This window comes from Antedon mediterranea, chromosome 3 (genome assembly GCF_964355755.1).
Source record: "Antedon mediterranea chromosome 3, ecAntMedi1.1, whole genome shotgun sequence".
Classification (NCBI taxonomy): Eukaryota; Metazoa; Echinodermata; class Crinoidea; order Comatulida; family Antedonidae; genus Antedon; species Antedon mediterranea.
Window position 1 is genome coordinate 8853074 of NC_092672.1, and position 19348 is coordinate 8872421.

At 32.8% G+C, this 19348-nt stretch overlaps 1 protein-coding gene across 1 annotated transcript in view; it reads right to left on the bottom strand.

Moving 5' to 3' along the window:
- The window catches only part of LOC140044778 (nitric oxide synthase-like protein), a 72872-nt gene extending 56778 nt beyond the window's left edge, over window positions 1-16094 (bottom strand). Inside the window, exons 1-3 of the mRNA XM_072089434.1 lie at window positions 14588-16094; window positions 579-721; window positions 151-313 (exon numbers count right to left, since the gene is read on the bottom strand). Coding sequence (XP_071945535.1) covers window positions 151-313; window positions 579-721; window positions 14588-16036 — 1755 coding nt within the window. The 5' untranslated portion in view covers window positions 16037-16094. The remainder of the gene's footprint in view (window positions 1-150; window positions 314-578; window positions 722-14587) is intronic.
- Between the last annotated feature and the right edge of the window lie 3254 nt (window positions 16095-19348).

Consider the following 19348-nt stretch of genomic DNA (forward strand, 5'->3'; position numbering starts at 1 on the left):
AATCTATATTGTTCAATTCTCTGTTGGTATAATAAATAAAACGGTTAAAATTCCCTGATGTAAGTAACCATTAGTGATTCATTGTTAATTACCAATGACCAATGAATCCACTAAACAACGGTAGGGTCTAGGCCGTCACTTAATATTTACCTGCAGTTTTGTCCACTGAATTCTACCAATGCATCTAGGTGCATTTCTCCAGGCTGTCTTGGCTCCAAGCATAAGCTCTGTTTCGGTGAGATTGTAGGTTCCAGTTTTCTCAATACTTGTCTGCACTTCGGTTAATCGTTTCTTGTGAGCTGGCGTTCCATTCCTGTAAGACAAACATAATAAGGTACCAATATATTATATATATTTAGAATAATTTAATCACATTATTAATAATCATTCCCGATATTTCTCCCAACTATTCCTTTAAATAATCTGAAATCAATTTAAATACATGGTTAAAATAGCATTAGTGCTATATCTCTAATACTACACTATTTGCATCATAGTATCTTAAGTATCGTAAGTGACATGTTAAATCTCAACTTCGTTTTTATTAACACGTTAACTTGATATTAAATAACCATTACCTTTTAATGTGTGTATAGTATTGGTTGATAAAATCGGTGGCGTGGCTGAGAACCTCCGATTGTGGTCGCAGAGTTCCAATTGGTCGCTTGGCAGGGGGAAACATCACAGATCCCCAACATTGTTTTTCAGTGCAATGAACCGTCTTAAAAAGAAAACAAAACACGATATATTTAATCCAAACATCTCATATATTGTGTTACTTTCTGAAAATCTAACAGATATAAATTTCTACAAGAGACTGGATTGATGTGACTGTTAAAAACTCATAATAAAATAGCAGGAAAGTGATAGAACAACACGTATATTGAAAAATAAGTCACACTTTGTTGTATTTTGTTTCGTTTGGCGTCTCATATACGAGCAGCACAATATATAACCAAACGTAATTAAGACTTTATATGTCTATGTTTGATTACAAACAACATAGGACGTAGTTGTATTTTCACCTTTAATTTTATTTCTCACAATGTTTTATAAATTATTATACGTGATTTAATCAAAATGTTATTTTGACACAAATCATCTTTCTTAAATTAGATATATAATCAGAACGTGAATCCACATTTAAAAAAATGATGTCCATCTTATGTATTATTTATATTGTACACACATTCTAATTAAAAGTCCCTGTAATGTAAATGTTTATATTGCTGAATAAATGTGAATGTGAAAATAAATGTGAAAAGTTACTGAAGAAAGGTAGTTTCCAGAGCTACGGATTTCGACACACTTGCATAAAACGCCCATATTTGTAATACAAACTGTCTTCATTGCCCAACAAGAAAATGGAATTTACATTGCCCATGACTGAAAGAAAGATATTTTAAATACTCTCTCATCCCAGCTGAGCAGAATGAAGAATTGTAACTATGCTCATTATACAACTTCCGACAATTGGCACAATGACTTTTTTTCTGAGAAGCCTTTCTAAGTTGTTAAGCAACTGAACACATAAACGAAGTACCAAACCTCGCTCTACCATTACCCTCTCAATACTGCCTTATCCTCTTTCATATTTCCCGCCCACTCAAATACAAATATCCCACCTCCCAAAACAGATTGCGCCAATTAAGTTGTTTTTATGGCTAACAAAGAACAAACATTTAAAATGTGTAGTAATAAAACACAGGGATATAAATACACACGGCTTTCGGTATGTCAAGAGGTTCTTTGATGTTACTCAGCAGACTATTTACGTTGTTGTTACCTTCTTCAGTATTTGCAGACAATATTAATTACCGCCAACATCGTATACTTCTAGTATGCAATATTGATTTAAGTAATATGGGCCTACGCGCAACTTGTAGATTTCACAGGATGTTGAAAGTATTATTAATGTAGCCTATTTCGAGAAATGTGCGACGTCTCAAACGTCAATTACTAGCGGTGACAAAGTCATGTTCTCAGACATGTTTATTAGATTTATACAGAATTTAACGATACAAATGTAATAAAGTAACTTAGTAGATGGTAACCAGGAGAATATGATTTAAAAACTACATAGATACTAAACGTTTTTGGGTGGACAATACATCTTTAGTAAGTTTTTTCCTCACTCCTGAGGATTATTAAAGTATTAAGCCTATACTGATGATCGAAACGTCGAGAAACTTAATAATTCTTCTCAGAACTATATGTACGTGGTGTACCGCAAATTATTTTTGAGCTGCTTGAAAATATACATATACGATATTATATATACTGTTGTTTGGATAAAATAATTTGCCATCTAAACAAATTTATATTAACTATTATAAACTTTTCGCAAGAGAGTTTATTTTTAAAAGAAACAACGGTTTTATACAATTTAATGTTCTCCCGTAAGGAAAGAAATATTGTTAAAACACGTCATTGTTTAACTAACTCGAAGGTGAACATTACATGTTTCAGACTTAATCAAATTACTCAAATATACCACGCCACGAGTTTATATAGATTTATTTTCTTTATCTCCTCCTGTAAATTATTATTGCCGAGATTAATTCACAAACGAAACAGTAAATCAAAATTCGCCAATCAAATGCCTGAGAAATCAAAGCTACGTGCAACATTAGTGGACATGACGTCCTCGGAGATACGCTCTGTCCATAGAGAGTCTATATCTAGCATTTTGTATGTAAATGTTATGTATATATCCTAATACAAATGAATACAAAATACACCCTGGACTCTATGTATCGAAAGTAATTGAAACGTTGTATCCCTTAAAGTATAATTTACATCAAATCAATTAATGTTGTTATTATTGAGATAAATTTTGTCTTAGTAGTTTATCGTTAAACGTATGGAAATCTACTTATTTCATTTCTAAGATAAATAAATGCATAAACTGAAAGTTAGTAGATGAATTATTTAAACTTTATGTCGGAAGAGCGCCGCCAACGATTCAAGAAGAGTTACAAAGATCTTGTATTTTTGAAAGACTTTTCAATCTTATTTTGTTCTTTTATATAAATACATTTTTAATTATATTTCAAGTTCACAGAGCAAAAACATGTATCTTAGTATCTTACAGAAGGAGATAGCATTTTCTGTGCTTTGAGACAATTCACAAGTTGCACATAAAATAATGAAACAAAATAAGAAACGTGATTTTCAAACGACATAATTGTTTTTAAACCAAATTAATCAAATTAATTTCTTATAAATGTATTACACATATCAACGTTATCACTTAAAGTAGAGCCCCATCTTTTCTATAAAACGCAATGATGGACAATAATATTATTTTAACACTACGCCCCTATTCAGTGTACTCCTTCGGTCTCTAAAAATTGTTTATGGAAATGAAATACCAACACAATACGTAAAATATTTAAGCTTATTGCTTTACCAGAGTTTTGTAATGTTTTTCTTTGTAAAAACCAATAAAGGTTTTTGTTTTAATGATATTCACACAATTATAGCATGGTAAAAGAGATTTCCGTGTTCCTAATTTTCTTTAAATTTCGTAAAACCCGAAATTCGCTGGAAAATGAAGTAGTAATGATATTCACACAATTATAGCATGGTAAAGGAGATTTCCGTGTTCCTAATTTTATTTAAATTTCGTAAAACCCGAAATTTGCTGGAAAATGAAGTAGTTTTGCATCGTTTATGTTTATGAAAACTAATGTTTACTAGAACGTAACGCAAGGACGTAAACGCAACGCAAGCGTTTTAACCAATGACAAGCGAAGTTATAGACAGTTAGCAATCACAAGCGAATAAGCCATCGCTTGTGATTGGTCAATTCACGTTGCGTTACGTCCTTGTGTTGCGTCGCTAGTGGGAACCACGCTTTAAGCCTGTTTTCCTGTCGACGTTAGTCGACGCTATCATCGTTAATCGTTAAAAGTTCAAAGACAATCGTTTGAAAACGATCAAGTTGAAATGTTAACGATAGCGCGAACATTTGATTTCTAGCGTTGAACGTTAGAGTTGAAACTCCGGTCTTCTTTCTCGACATCGTCGTAACGTGCAAACATGAATAGAGGACTCCCCTGCCTCTAGCAGTAGGCTCACAGTGTAGGACACGTGGGCCTAGGCATACTAATATCTCTATACTAAATAGCATTTTGGACTAGGCTAAAGACTTTGACCTACTTAATATCCCCGCGCCTACTTTCCGGAACATCATTTTATAGTAACTTTGGGAAGGCTAGGCCTAGCTTTGACCGCGCCGCGATGCAACAAAAATAAATGTAGTCGGCAGAATTTGCCATCAATTATGTGACGTCATGTGCTGTATCGCCATGATGATTGGTCAGTTCTTACGTTTTAGCGTTGCGATATCGCTAGAGTTGAACTGGATTCAACTCTTGCGATTGTCAACGATCGCGACTTGCAGCGTCGATTACCGTCGATTATTACACCTTTTCCTGTAAATCGCCGACATTTTGTATTGCCGTCGTTAGTTTAAAAAGTCCCTTTTCCTGTAAATCGTTAAAATTTCTATGTTAACGTTGAAAATCGCCGATTTTTGTTAACGATAGCGTCGAATAACGTCGACAGGAAAACAGGCTTTAAGGACGTAACGCAAGGACGCAACAAACGTAAGTGGATTGACCAATCACAAGCGATGAAATATTCGAACTGCTTACCGCTTGTCATTGGTGAACACGCTTGCGTGGCGTTTACGCTTAAGCAGAGCATTCGCTACCGTACGTGAAAAACAAGCCTTGTAATTATATGTTATTACTTAATAAGAGTAATTATAGTAATTTATATAATAATTTATCATTAACGTATTACAATAGTGACCCTTTCCACTCTTCCACTCTGCGTATAATTTACTGAATGTCTCAAACAACACGCAACTAAAATTAAATACATTGTATTGTTTACTATAGTAAAATCAAGGGTGAGGATGTTGAACGTAAATCATGCGTTAAGATAAAAACAAGTTAAAGATCAATAATTGTATCAAAAATAATATAACTAGTACGATAACGTGCAGAAGCATATAACAAATAAGAACATTATACGATCAATGTCAAATTTACTGTTGAAAGCTGTTTGTACATAATCTTAATAAAAAGATCAATAATAACAATCGGTGTTTTGTTAACGAAATACGTAAAATGAGTTCATTAGGAAAAGAGGGGGAAATTCAACAATCAAAAGTCATTTAATTGCGGCGCTCGCTGTTGTTCGCGACGGTTTTCGTTGCGAAATAAACTGTCTTAAACCGTTCATTACCGATCTATCTTCCGGTAGTTATTGTCTGGTAAAATTCAATAAGTAAAAAACATTACTCGCTCTACTACTTATAAATTGTAACAACGATAAAAGATGAAATGTATTAACGCTAAGTTAAAATCAAACGGTGCGACATTATGACCCCGTGGGGATTCAATGTTTGTGACGTCACATATACACCTGCGAACACGGAATCCACAATGGAACATTGAGGAGATAAATGGAACATAACGAATGCAAGTGTACGATACTAATGTATCGAGTGGTTTCCTAAATGGATATTGGTAATGGAGATTGAACTTGCTCCTCACAGATAAAATGCCATCATCAATTACGTAACGAGGCAAATAAGTCACTCATCCATTTCACTTAAATAAAATAAAGTTCAGGAATTATAGGCTATAGCTTCGACTGTAGTGGTGCGTGCTAAAAACAATACGACCATAAGACATAAACAGATAATGGTCGCGTCCGAGTTCAACATGTTTATACTGGCCATTTTAGATACTAGCTGATTCTAGTTCTACATATCTATAAATAACTTGTCCAGATGAAGCAATTACATTTTATCCCAATAAGTATGTCACAGTGATGATGACTGTGATAATGATATTGACAATTATTACGTCATGTATGATACTTTTATTTGATTATCAATCAATTAATCCTTATTTAACCATTTAAAAAAAAACCACATTGAGACATTAAAAGAAAGACGCTTAGGGGCCTAAATAGTCAGGTTCCTCATGTATGAAAATAGGGGTTCCGTAGGATTTTAATGCCCAAAGTGAGATTTCACTTGATTTTACTTTATTATGGTGCTAGGATACCAAAAATGCTAGGTAACAAATTTTCACGATCCCGTAACCATGGTAACAGCCCCAAATTCAAAATGGCGACCAAATGGCCATATCTCCATAACCCTTTGGTCTATTGACAAGATATTAGTATCAAAATACTCGGAATATATATATATTTATATTCGTTGTAATAGAACATTTTTACTAAATGCAACCGGAAATACTTTTTTCTGTACTATTGACCCTTGACCTTGACTCGTACTGTATCTTAAAAACGGCTGGTCATAGAAATTTAAAAATGGTCTCAAATTGCTCAGACCTTATATATTTATATTTTTTGTAATGCAATAATTTGTTAAAAAATGTCCGGAAGCAAAGTTATTGACCTTTGACATAGAGAATAGCTTACAAGGATTTGTATTCCGTAGTCTCTGGTCATATCTTCATAACCCTTTGGTCTATTAAAAAGAAAGCTTTAAATGAAGTTGGAGAAAATTTAATTTCAGTTGATAGGTTATTCCATATTTTAGTGACTGTAACTTTGAACGACGAGTTCATCTTTCTAATGGTATAGTAGGGTGGGTATATTCAGGCGTTTGACTCTCAGTGTTAAGCTCAACTTAGTTTGATAATCATACTTTATTTATTTAAATAAATAAATAAAAATACCTCATATTATCTCATACTCTTTGTAATAGAAGCATACAATGACAACATAAAAGTTTTTTTTTTATATATTTAATATAAAAAAATAGACTCAATGATGTATTTGACCGATATTGATCTTTGGTATTTGATTGCATGTGTATATTATTAAGTACTGTATTATGTTATACCTGTTATTTTTCAGAATGTCCAATTCTAATATTAGGCCTAATAGCGCGTGGTTGTCATCTAAAATTGGTACTATATGATGAGCTAGTTCTAACGTGTGTATGGGTTTAGATGTTTCAAGTAATGTAATGATATTTTACAATCGTTTATGTTGTTTCACACGAAGAACTATTTTTCAACGCGCCACTTGCCTACGCTGCTGAAAATAAATGAAAACAAAACTAAGAATTATGCGTAGGACTTATATAAAGCGTTTTTTAAACAAACTTAAAGCACAAATTCAACATACCTTTTAAGTGTGTTTAAAAACATTTATATTTTAAACCATATGGACCTTCATTCGAATTATGCATATTATGTTAATATGTTTCTGAGCATGCGCAGAATGGAACAACGTACGCATTCTGGTGAGTTTGTTACAACAGCCGATTTGTCAGAGAACTGGAGGCCGAACCGAATGCTATAATCTTTGTCATTAACTTACCGAAGAGACGTGGTCTAAGTGTCGGCTAATCAACTGTACGGTTTTGTCTAAATCGTCTAAATACTCCCTTTACACTGTAACGACCCAAAAGGCTTTGCTCAATTAAACGTTCTTGGAGCATAATACTTTTGAATGACTTGTGTCAGTTTGCGTAATAATCTTTGAGGAGGCTTTTCTGTGACGTATGACTTAGCGCTTTTAAAAAAACAAAACATCGAAAATCTTACTACAATAAAATAGGCATAATCTCTAATTTGTTTAATGTCTTAAATATTTTGGACATATTATGGCCTTTTCAAACATTGTCCTATCGAAATAATGAATTAAGACATATTTCAGCGTATAACAGAGGTTGTCCTTTTTTTCACGTTCACACATACGGTGTAAGACTGACTGGCGTAGCTAACACAAAATCGGTACTAATGAGTGTATACTTTTTTTTAAATGATTTTTAGTTTATAGACTCTTCAGACGTTTTATTGACTTTATTCAGTCGTTAGAAATCGGATTGTAATTATGCCTAATGAAGTGCAACGTACGTGATTTGACCAATCATAAACGATGAAATATTCAAACTGTCGCTTGTTATTGGTCAACTGGCTGGGAACGTCATTACGTGGCCGGCAGCTCTACTGGGAACCACGCGTTAGTCTTCATCTATCGACGATATAGTCTAATTGTTTCGAGAATTGTTTCTAATATTCTATCTGTTTTGTAGTTATCTCGGTATACAGTACGGTTCATTCTCAAAATAAAATATAATGATGATTATCCTAAACATAAAGTATGAAATACAACACACACAAGTCTACCATTGTTTATAAACAATATGCATATTTGTGACCGGAGATAATTAGGACGTGAAATGGGAGTAAAAATATTAAAGGTAGTATTCGAGTCGAGGGTTTAATATGTATTTCTTTCAAAATAATATCAAAGAGCAAACCAATACTTAAAGATGTATTGTCCCAAAAATCATGAAAAATAAAGATTAATTAAATCAGACTATAAATAATCCAATTTGCAGCTTTAATAAAGTTAATCACTTTCAGAAAAAAAAAAGCCCAAAAAATAATGTTTTCACTTATAAAAAGACAAAATAAACGGTTAAATGTAACACAAAAAAAAATGGCTGGCAGCCAATTTGACTATTTTTTGCTTTAAATTTTAGTTTTTTAAGGTAAATATTTTGTTTTCGATCTAATTTTTGGTAAAATTCAATAACTATTATATCACATCGAAACTGCATATTCAACAACAAAAATTTTTAAAAAATAATTTTTTTCAGGAGGAAAATACATCTTTAACCTTATACACATTCATGGTTTATTGACTAAATTTATTTGACACACAGGAGGACTAAACGAATATCATTGCTGTCTGTTCGATAGCAATACACATTATGACTTTAGACCTCATATCGATTTCATCACCAAGAAAACTAATAGCTTTTTAAATATTTAATAGTTTGTCTATAATATCCAAAATGAAGTCGCGTTTCAGTAGTTGACATTTGGGAACGTATAATAATAGTCCAAACAAACATAACCTTGCTAATGATTAGAGGTGATGATTGGATGTGGTGATAGGTTGGTGCAAAATATATTGAGTTTAATTTCATGGTTAGGCCTACTCTTATAGAAAGAGAAAAAAAACTATAAGCCTTCAGTAATAAATAACAGTCAACAAACAGGCCTACATTTCTGTCGACACTATCAAACTTTATGTGACAATAATATGGTTAGGCCTACTCTTAATATATTGAAAGAGAAAACAACTTTAAGCCTTCAGTAATAAATAACAGTCAACAAACAGGCCTAAATTTCTGTCTACACTATCAAACTTTATGTGACAATAATATGGTTAGGTCTACTCTTAATATATTGAAAGAGAAAACAACTTTAAGCCTTCAGTAATAAATAAAAGTCAACAAATACGCCTAAAGCTCTGTCTACACTATCAAACTTTATGTGACAATAACATTAATGTGCCCATATATGGACACGATGATGTCATATCACTCACTACTATATTTAGGCATATCGCTACCATATTTGGGCACATCCCACTTTTTTGTCACTAGTTTGATAGTGTAGACAGAGCTTTAGGTCTATATGGTAAGACTGAACAGGTTGTCGCATTAATGTAATTGTGTGATAATATAATGTCATATTCAAGTAAGGATTTATAACGTTAGCCGCCCTTGATTCAAGTTATAATACGGTATTCCATTTTGTTTCATTTCATACTAATTTTAAATGAGCATGAATGAGTGTCATTCTATGCATTACCTTTTCAATAGAACCATGCACTAACTTCTTCGGTAGGCTACATCCCTATACATTATTAGAATACGAACTTTGGCCAATTATTTGTTTTTAACATTAGGGTCAAACCATTATTAATGGGGAAACCCAAAAGGAGATACTTGTTGTTGGGTCCCAAAGGTGCTTGGGTTCCATAGTGTTATCAGTAAACATAAAAAAAAACAACCCGATGTATTCTAGATTCAATGTACTTAGGTTTAATCGTTTAATACATTGCAACTGATAGACCAATCAGTCTACGATGAGGTATCACATGACATCTATTTTCTCGTTTTCAAGAATTCCAAGAGAGTGTTGAATAAGATATTCGTAATCAACTTTTGTCCCTTTTAGATCTTCTTAAGTAAGTGTCTAAGTCTATACTCGACCCTAATCAGATTACACCGACAAATGACAGTTATATTAATGAAGCCGCAAACAAAATCATAGTAATTTTAAATTCAGACGATATGATACTATAGCGACTTCGAACAGATAAAGCGCACGATACGTATACACTTTTAATGCGTTAATGCTGAGTCTCAAAGCGTCAACCGTCAGTCTTTAAGCGTCAACATGTATAATAAGCATTTTATGTATAATACTGAAAATCTAATTAAATACACAAAAGCTTTATATATTTCACTGCGATGCTCTTTTGATCCGACGCCTATTATTTATAATTTACAACGTATTTATTTAAAAGGCTTAATAACCTTGTCTTTGAATCTAATTCGCAAACATGCCACGGATTAAAAAAGACATTACAAAAAGAAATGTATTGCAAAGACGAATAATCTACAAATGCGCATACATTGTTCATCAGATGAAACGGTAAAACATGTTTCGCGCACCATAGGTACTATCGATGGCCAAAATGGTATACTTTAGTGGTGTTTCACATAATTTTTTTTTTTACTTAGACCAATATTTTTCCACGTGTTACGTATAATAATTATAAGGAATTATCTAATATTACCAGAACGACATACTAACTGATGGTTCCAGACCATTAATATTAGTTAAATGATAATTATCAATAATGATATCATTCGAAAGCACAATTTTGAAACAAAAACATCGTGCGATGCTTAAAAACGATTTCGGCAATTCCTGCAAAGTGTTAAAAACAGAAATGTGCAGTAATGTAAGTAGTCGCATGTTGACACAATTTGGAAGAAACGGCTTACCGAGTAAAGAAACGCATCAAGAGATAGTTGAAAATGACTTATCGCCATACAATTCATTAGTGACGTCATGTTATGCTACATATTGTAAATTGACAAAATGACATCATTATAGGTCACCCGTTTCTGCATTCAAAGTGTCAAATTTTAGCAGCCATAAAAAAATATTTTTTTTTATTGTGTGACATTATACTCATGATTTAAACAATACGACTGTATGCAAAATTAAACAAAAAATTAAAGTATGAACAATAGATCACTTGAGCTGTTAAGGTTACACTTTTCAGACCAAACATAGTGTTCCTTGGGTGTTTCTTGAATAGAGGTTAGTCATTAATTTTAAAACAGCCCCAAGTTTGTTTCACGTGAAATTGTCCTATTAGGTGTAACTGAATATGGGTTAGCCGTATTGTGATAAGACATATTTCACTCAGTAATTTCATAAAAAAGTGTCCAGACGTACAGTATACCCCTGAATAGCGGTGTGGTAAGAAGGTGTAGGTCTATATGAAACTGGTAGTGATCAATCTCATTCATTTGCTTATTAATGAATTAAATGTGGAAAAACATTAGTATAGTTGCATAGAAGTATTTTAATCTAAAATTTAGTTTGAATACAATGTAATGAGTCTCTTTTTATCTAAATTCTATGACATTTAGCGTATCGATTTCTTCATCAAGTTATACTGTACAATTACGAATTACAAATGCCTTAGTGTTTTGTTTAAATATATACGGTCATTATTTACTACATAATACAGTAGAAACTCTACCTTAGGACACTGTACCATTATTCAGGGGACACTTTTATTAAGAGGACATGTCCCCTATTAAGGACCATTTCCTTAAAAACAGGAGACAATACATAATGTTAAAATTATACTGCAACCCCTTACTCACAGGACACTTCTATTTAAGAGGATAATTGTGATTGTTATGATGTCCCCCTAATATAGGTTCTATCGTATAGATAAGTTAAGCTATAGGCCTAAGATCACTCAACTGAAAATCAGTTAAAAATAAAAATACAATATACATGATTATATGAATAATATTTTACTGATTTAAGAGGAGATAGTTTACAAAAAAACGAAAAGAACAATTTGCAACATCAAAAGATCAATTTGGAGGCACAGAAGAAGAAGAAAAGCAACATGACATTAATTATAGAAAGAAAATCTATCTTCGCAAACGATCTTAAAGCATTAGTATACATTTTGTGAGTGTGAAATATCTGTAATGCTTTTAGTCTGTAAACTCGAGTATAGTAGTAATGTTGTTGTTTGGCGTATTTAAGGTTTAACATGATAATGCCAAAAGTTCAAGTTTGACAACAAATGTTGCTCGTCTTCACAGGTAACGCAATGTAGGTCTAGTTGTATTGTTATTGTGACAAATGCATTTATTTCCATATATCGTGTGTGCTACATTCCCCCGCCCCAAAACCCCACACGGATAACTACGTAGAGCCTGAATTGAATAGTTTAACATTAACATGGTATCGACGGCTACATATCCACATCTGAGAGAGGACGCGGGTCATGCTACCATACAGCACAAATAACATTCAGGGATGAAATTTGAACACAGCCGACAAAATAATGACCTTGTCTGTTGAATTTTCTGTTCAATGATAATTAATAACATTGATGTTATTTCAATAAATTCAAATAAACAAAATAAATTGCGTAAACGGGATACTATACTTGTTTGTGGTTCATGCTATTTTTCCAGAATATGTAAAATAAGATTTAGTTAATTCACATTAAGTAAAAGTGAATTTCTGCTTGTATTTTGGTTACCGTTTATTAAGTTTTAGTTTAAATGAACACCATCAATATTTGTACCAAAAAAAAAAGGGAAAATTGTATAAGCTATTAAACAAGGTAAATATATTGCAGAAGAATTGACTAATATCACAATTAAGTAATACTCAGGATTTTTTGCAGAAATCTTGAATTTAGTGAAAGCGTTTTGTTCTTTTAGAATAGAACTTACATTTCTCTAAATTAGATTAGCTAATTTTACAAGTTAATTCAATACAACTAGTAATTTACATTCACTCAAGAAATGATACCGTTTTAATGCTAAGTTGTACATTAAAGGCCAATGGTAGCAAAATGTCTTTTTAAAGATTCTACGAAAAATCAAAATAATATTAAAAGATAGATCGAAGTAATAAATAAATCAATCACTATAAATATTTAGTTTTATAAACATTGGTTTTAAAATATTCATTTTGGGTTAGACTAAAATAAACCATCAGAGTGAAATATAATTGTCATAAAAATAATTGATTGTTAAAAAATGTCTCGCTGTAAAACTTAAAGGAAGAAAATGCACCTGCCCTAATGGTTGATTTAACTTTTAAAACAAACATTTTCTTTACATTTAGACTGAACATAATTCAATAGATTAGTTTCAAATTTTTTAAACTGAAACTTTATATTCAAATAGTAATCTTTTGATTGACAGATATTGGAATTGGCGGGAAACCACAAAAGAATGAAAAATCAGACGACAGTAAATGTAACATTAACTCACATGAAATCAATATCACTATTTGGTACAATCGCGTTGGTTTTAGAATGATACTTTACTGGATATATACAAGAACAATGGTAAATGCACCCATGATGATTTATAGGAATTCAAAGTCCGGACCTATTACGGGGATTAAAACAGCTCTAACTGAACGTCAAATTCACTCTTTTATACGGACTCTTAATGTTGCTAATTTGCATTAAATAGTGCTAACTAATAGACATAGGATAATTATAGTAGTTCATAATTAAGTATAATGGACACTCAGGCATCAAATGGCTTCAATGTCCATGGTGATTCTTGATACATGTTTAATGGTAATTAGAGCTTAAATTCTAGTTTTTCAAGAAACCCTGTTTACGAATAATAAGGGTAATTAGACTCAACGCAGCATCTTTTAAATGAACACGTCAGTGGAGTAAATATTTTAATTAAGTTAATTACGCTTCAAATTAAGTTCAGCAAATGTGTTACGGGTTCTATTTTTCCATTCACCTCTAATTAGGCTATTTAGCATCATTTGATGACGCTATAAATAGGACCATCAGAATGATAAATTATTGTATAAAATTAGATAATAATGTTGAAAAATAATGCTTTATAAATAGAATATTTTAGTAGCAGTTATGTAAACAAAATGTTACATTAGTTATGGTGGGATTGAGAACATTATGTTGTTTAAAAGAATTTTATTTTATGATATTTCAACAATCACATTCACAGGATTATCATGAACTCCGCACGATTCCATAAATACATGTTTGCAAATACCGTTTATGAATCTTTTTAAGGACATTCAAGCGAATTATTTCACTGATCCTTTTCAAAGTTGGCAATCATATTTACACGACAAACTTATTGAAAGATGCTCTACATAAAGACATTTTTTTTGGGGTTGAGTGTTTTGTTTTGTTTTTCACGATGAACATTTTATTTACCCATTCACATTTAGGTTAGGTAGAAACCCTTAGCATTTCAAAATTCTCTTATCTAAGCTAATACCACACACGGGACATATTTATTGAATAACATATTGGATATTTAATTAAAGTGTATTTTAGGGAAACATTTAGCTTAAGTGTTATTGGTGAATATGGTGAATACGGCGACTGGTACAGGATCTGAACACAGTACCATGGAATCAAACAAAGTATACAATATTCGGTTACTTACCACATAACTTTTCTGATGTAGAGTATCATTAAATTGTTTGCCGTCTGTATAATTTTGAAGTTTCACAAATCTTCGACCAGGACTACTATGCGGTGTTGCCTTTTGGGTGGATTCGGTTACTGCTGCACTTGAATTCATAACCGTCAGTGGGACAGTTTGAGCAGAACTATCCGCCTTTAGAATTTCGGCAACAGGACACTTTGGTTTGTTTTCAACGGCGTCATTTTCTGCACGTATACTTTCTTTTTCTGCTTTTTTCAAGCTGTTATTATCATCTCCAGTTATGTTTGCGCTGGTTGTTGTATTATAAATTTCTCTCTCGGTTTTGAAATCTTCAGTGTCAGTAATCCGTCCGTTTTCAAAACTTTCTAATTCAACTCTTTTTTCTGAAACTTGAAGATCCTTAGGTCGACAGCAAAGCAAGCCGTTCATCTGTGGTGGTTGTTCAGGGTGTTTGGTATTTTCAATCTGGGTGGTTTGACATCCTCCACTTTCTGTGTTACACATTTCTGTTCCATGACATCTAGTGATGGTTTCGTTGTCAAATTGGCTAGAATTGTCATTTGGAACTATAACCTGTTCTGGCCACTGTAGTCCTTTAGAGTTTTCAATGACATTGGAAACACGTTCAGACGATGGAGATAACACCATTTCATCTTCGTCTGGATACAACATATTGCCATAGATGTCTTCATGAACTGGTACTTCGTAGATTTCACGTGGAACAACACCATTCCAAGCAAGTACAGTTTCCGTATCTCGATCGGCATAACCATCATAAAATTCGTCTGCACGAGGTCTCCATCGGACAGGGCTTGATATTCGTCTTCGAACTGGTGACTGACTGGAAAATCGACGACGTGGGTTCCGCAAAGGACTAGCATGTGGGGATGATGTGGTTCGATAGTGCAATCCAACAGGAGAATTAGCTGATCTATTTGTTGGAGAGTTACCATTCTCTATTCCTGTAGGATAATTTCTCGACCATGTATTTATTTTGATACCTTTATCATCTAATGTTCCATTTTGATGATTTTTTGAAGACTGTACCGATATATCACTAATCTTTCTGGTTGGTGTAGTACCGGATTCAATTGAATCAGTATAGCGAATAACTCGAATCGCACCATCAGTACCAACGACATTCTCAATACGAGTTATGTACCCATCTGGTCCTCGCAAAACGAGAACACACGGAGATCCATAAGGAACGCTTCTAAGAACTTCCAAAGCGGTATTATATGGAATATCGACTAAATGAACACCATTTACTGCAATTAAAATATCACCAATGTGCATTAATCCAGACTGCTCTGCAGCACCTCCTCTTACGAGATCAGAGACGACAAGCGGTGGGTTGGTTTTCCGTTTACGCACTAGAAATCCAAGACCGAAAGGATGCCGTTTAACAAGCCGAACAGAAAACGTATTCTTTTCGTTTTCACTCATGGTAAATTTAAAGCTTCAAATTTAGAATTAAAAAACTCGTTGCTTATCTACCAGTTCTTTCCCGTTCACAATCAACTATCATCGCGATAAACAGTTGCTAATAATCTTTTCTCCTAACTTTCTCAACTGTCTTAGAACTCGACAACTTGCACACTCGACAGTTGTTGTGTAAATGAAGAAGAAATTTCAGAGTGCGCTCTCACAGATGAAAATTAGAAGCGTGGTAACTTACACGACGTCAATATTCGTGGGGAAATTTCTCCGACCATCAGATATCGATCGTTTTTGCAACATTCTACTGAAAACTTATCCAAGTGATGCATGACAAGCTGAATCATCTACTCATATGAAATAATATGAGCTTAATTACTCTCCAAAGAGATCTGAAAATGTGAATAGACAGGATTATGAGAACAGAAAAATGAAATCAATGAATATCTATTGGTGGCGCTATTTCTTAATAAAGGCACTGTAAATAATTACACACACAGTGAATTGTGAACAGACAGTACAGGCGGGTTAATACTGATGTTTTAATTGTTATTAGGATATCAACATTTTTAAAAAGTTGACTGCTTTAAGGGATGAGATTGTGATCTCACTTTCACATCGTATTTCTTAATAGTAGTGTGCAGTGTCTCCCCTTTGTAAGAGGTGTTCCGTATTTTCATTTCATTTGCTTCTATCGACACGACACAGTAGAATGTGTTACTAACGACTACAGGTCTATCAAGTCGCTGATTACTGCTTTCAATATTAAGACGCCTAAACGCTATATGTTTTTACAAATTTAAATGATATCACAAAACTATTTAAACTTAGTACAATATCCAAAAAAGAATATAAACGCCCTCCCTTGATATTACCTTTGGTGAAATTGATTTGAAATGCTAACTATGTAGGCGTTATTGATCACCGAACAGACAACATAAAGCTGAATTGTGATGTTGTTTAACGAGAATTTAATGCCAATGGTAGGGATATGGTATTGATTGTGTTTAAGAAAGATAAACATAGGCTTGTTAGATAAAATACTTAACGGATGGACATGGGTCAAAGTTCAAGATTCAATATATTTAAATAAAAAAATTTGCGAGGCTTCGTTTGGTACATTATCACAAAACAATAGGAAATTTGAAATTGTTTCTTTCAATAATTAAAGCTATCATATCAGAATAAAAGATATTAGCATGTTCATCATAAGAATAGCACCTGTCTATGAATAAAAAAATAAACACTTTAAGCAGGAGAGAAAGTTACCGAAATAACTCCACCAAAAAAAAAACTGTTTTGCATTATATTTTAGGCTACTTTCTTTACACTTCTTTAATGTGCACCGTTTTTTTATTTTAGACGGAAAAATATCAGATACACTTGTTCGAGTTTCAACTCGTTTTTTTAAGGTTTAAAACAAATCAAATTGCTACATGTCAAATGTTAAAATCTCTTATATACACTTCATTTTATTAATGCATGTCATACATCAATATGTAAACTAAATCATTAACACTGTTCCGATACATTTAAAAGTGGAAAACCGAAACGAACCGGAGGTGAGCGTTCCGTTGCCGGGATACCGATGTGTGTTGTGATTTCAGGAATTAACCAAACGCATAATACACACTCTTTAATGATTGTTTGAGGTCAGAACAAACACCATATGTAATATCAAGACTAATATTATAAGTCACGATGAAGAATCATTTAATTAATATGTCTCAAACTTGACGTAATTGTTTCTCCATAGAGATTGGAATCCCGTCGTAACGGTCATTGAACATTGAGTGCACGGTAAACGTGTGTGGTGGCCTTTACCCATATTACCCATAACTTGTAATACTTCAACGATAGGTCTATATTTAGGAGGATTTCAAAACCTTAAGACAATTAGGGTAGACAAATATGAGCAGAATGTTTGTATCATGATTATGAAAAAGTTAGGTCAATTAACTCAAAGCAATAGAGTTTTTTTGTTTGGTAAATACCTGTTAATGAATGGTCCTGTTGTTTAGAGAGCCTACTCTATTGTTAACTTCCTCCATTGACAGATGATTATCTAGTCAGATTATTTCTCACTTGTTAATGGCTATATTAGTCCTAATTAGATTTAGTCATGGAGTAGTGTAACAGTTTTGACTAATCCACTGTTTTTTATTGTTTATTATTCTTGTATTATTTATCTTGCTATTATTGAATATTATGTTATATTGAATTGAGTTGGTAGTTCTGACGTAGTATATAATAGAGTGAGCGAGTGGAACTACAGTAATCGATTACAACTTCACCTTTTTGCAAAACATTTTCTCAGTACATAAAATTACGTCATTTATATTTAATCACCTCAGTGTGAACGTAGTTTTAAAATACCATCCGTATCCGACAACGAAATATTACCAACACTAAAAAACACTGTAATATTGTTATGTTTTAAAAGTAAAATACATTCAACTTTCCGACTTCTTCCAACGATACAAGTTGTACGCGGCATTAGGTAAACAGTGCATGTGTTTTATTGGTTAATGTTGTATTATGTGCTGTTTAAAATTAGTTCTATTGTACTGTAAAATTATATTTAATGATTTTATGTACGACACCCTTAAGCTGGTAAATGTTTTTAAAAACCCGTAGTAGTTTATAACTTTTACTCCGCTAACTCCGCTGTTAGTCTATCTCACGCCTAGACCATTAAATTATGGAAGAAATGGATTAATATTGAATAACAGTATAATTGTGCTATAACAAAACAATTGCAATAGGTACAAGCGTGATTGTGCTTTTCAACTATGTACCTGCTCGTTAAATAGAACAATCAATTTAATTTATGAAAATATTCTCCACATCTCAAAAACATTCATTATTTGTATAAGATTCAAGCTAGATATTAATCATGTACTGACAAATCCAACATGAAGATTAGGCTTGTGTGTTCTAAAACGCGTCAATATGCATTCGTCGAAATGATTTCTAAACAACGCTGAAGAGCTACTATAAGTTTGTTTTTTAAAACATCTTATTGTAGACTTGCTTTAGTATCAGAAAAGCTGACAAGGGCACTGGATGAAATGAACAAGTAGAGCAAGACGAGTTATGTCCGTTTTTATTATAATAATAACAAAGACATTATTGAATTTGATCTTTTACACGCTTCAAAACTAGTTACACGTACTTCTTTGAAATGAAATAGAACGAAAATCATACAAAAACACACGATATCAGCTGATGGAATTTCAACAGAGAATCAATTACAGAAAAAAGGGCGTGACAGATTATTGATGGAACGAGGCCGCGGCCCAAAATTGGGCAAGAGAACAA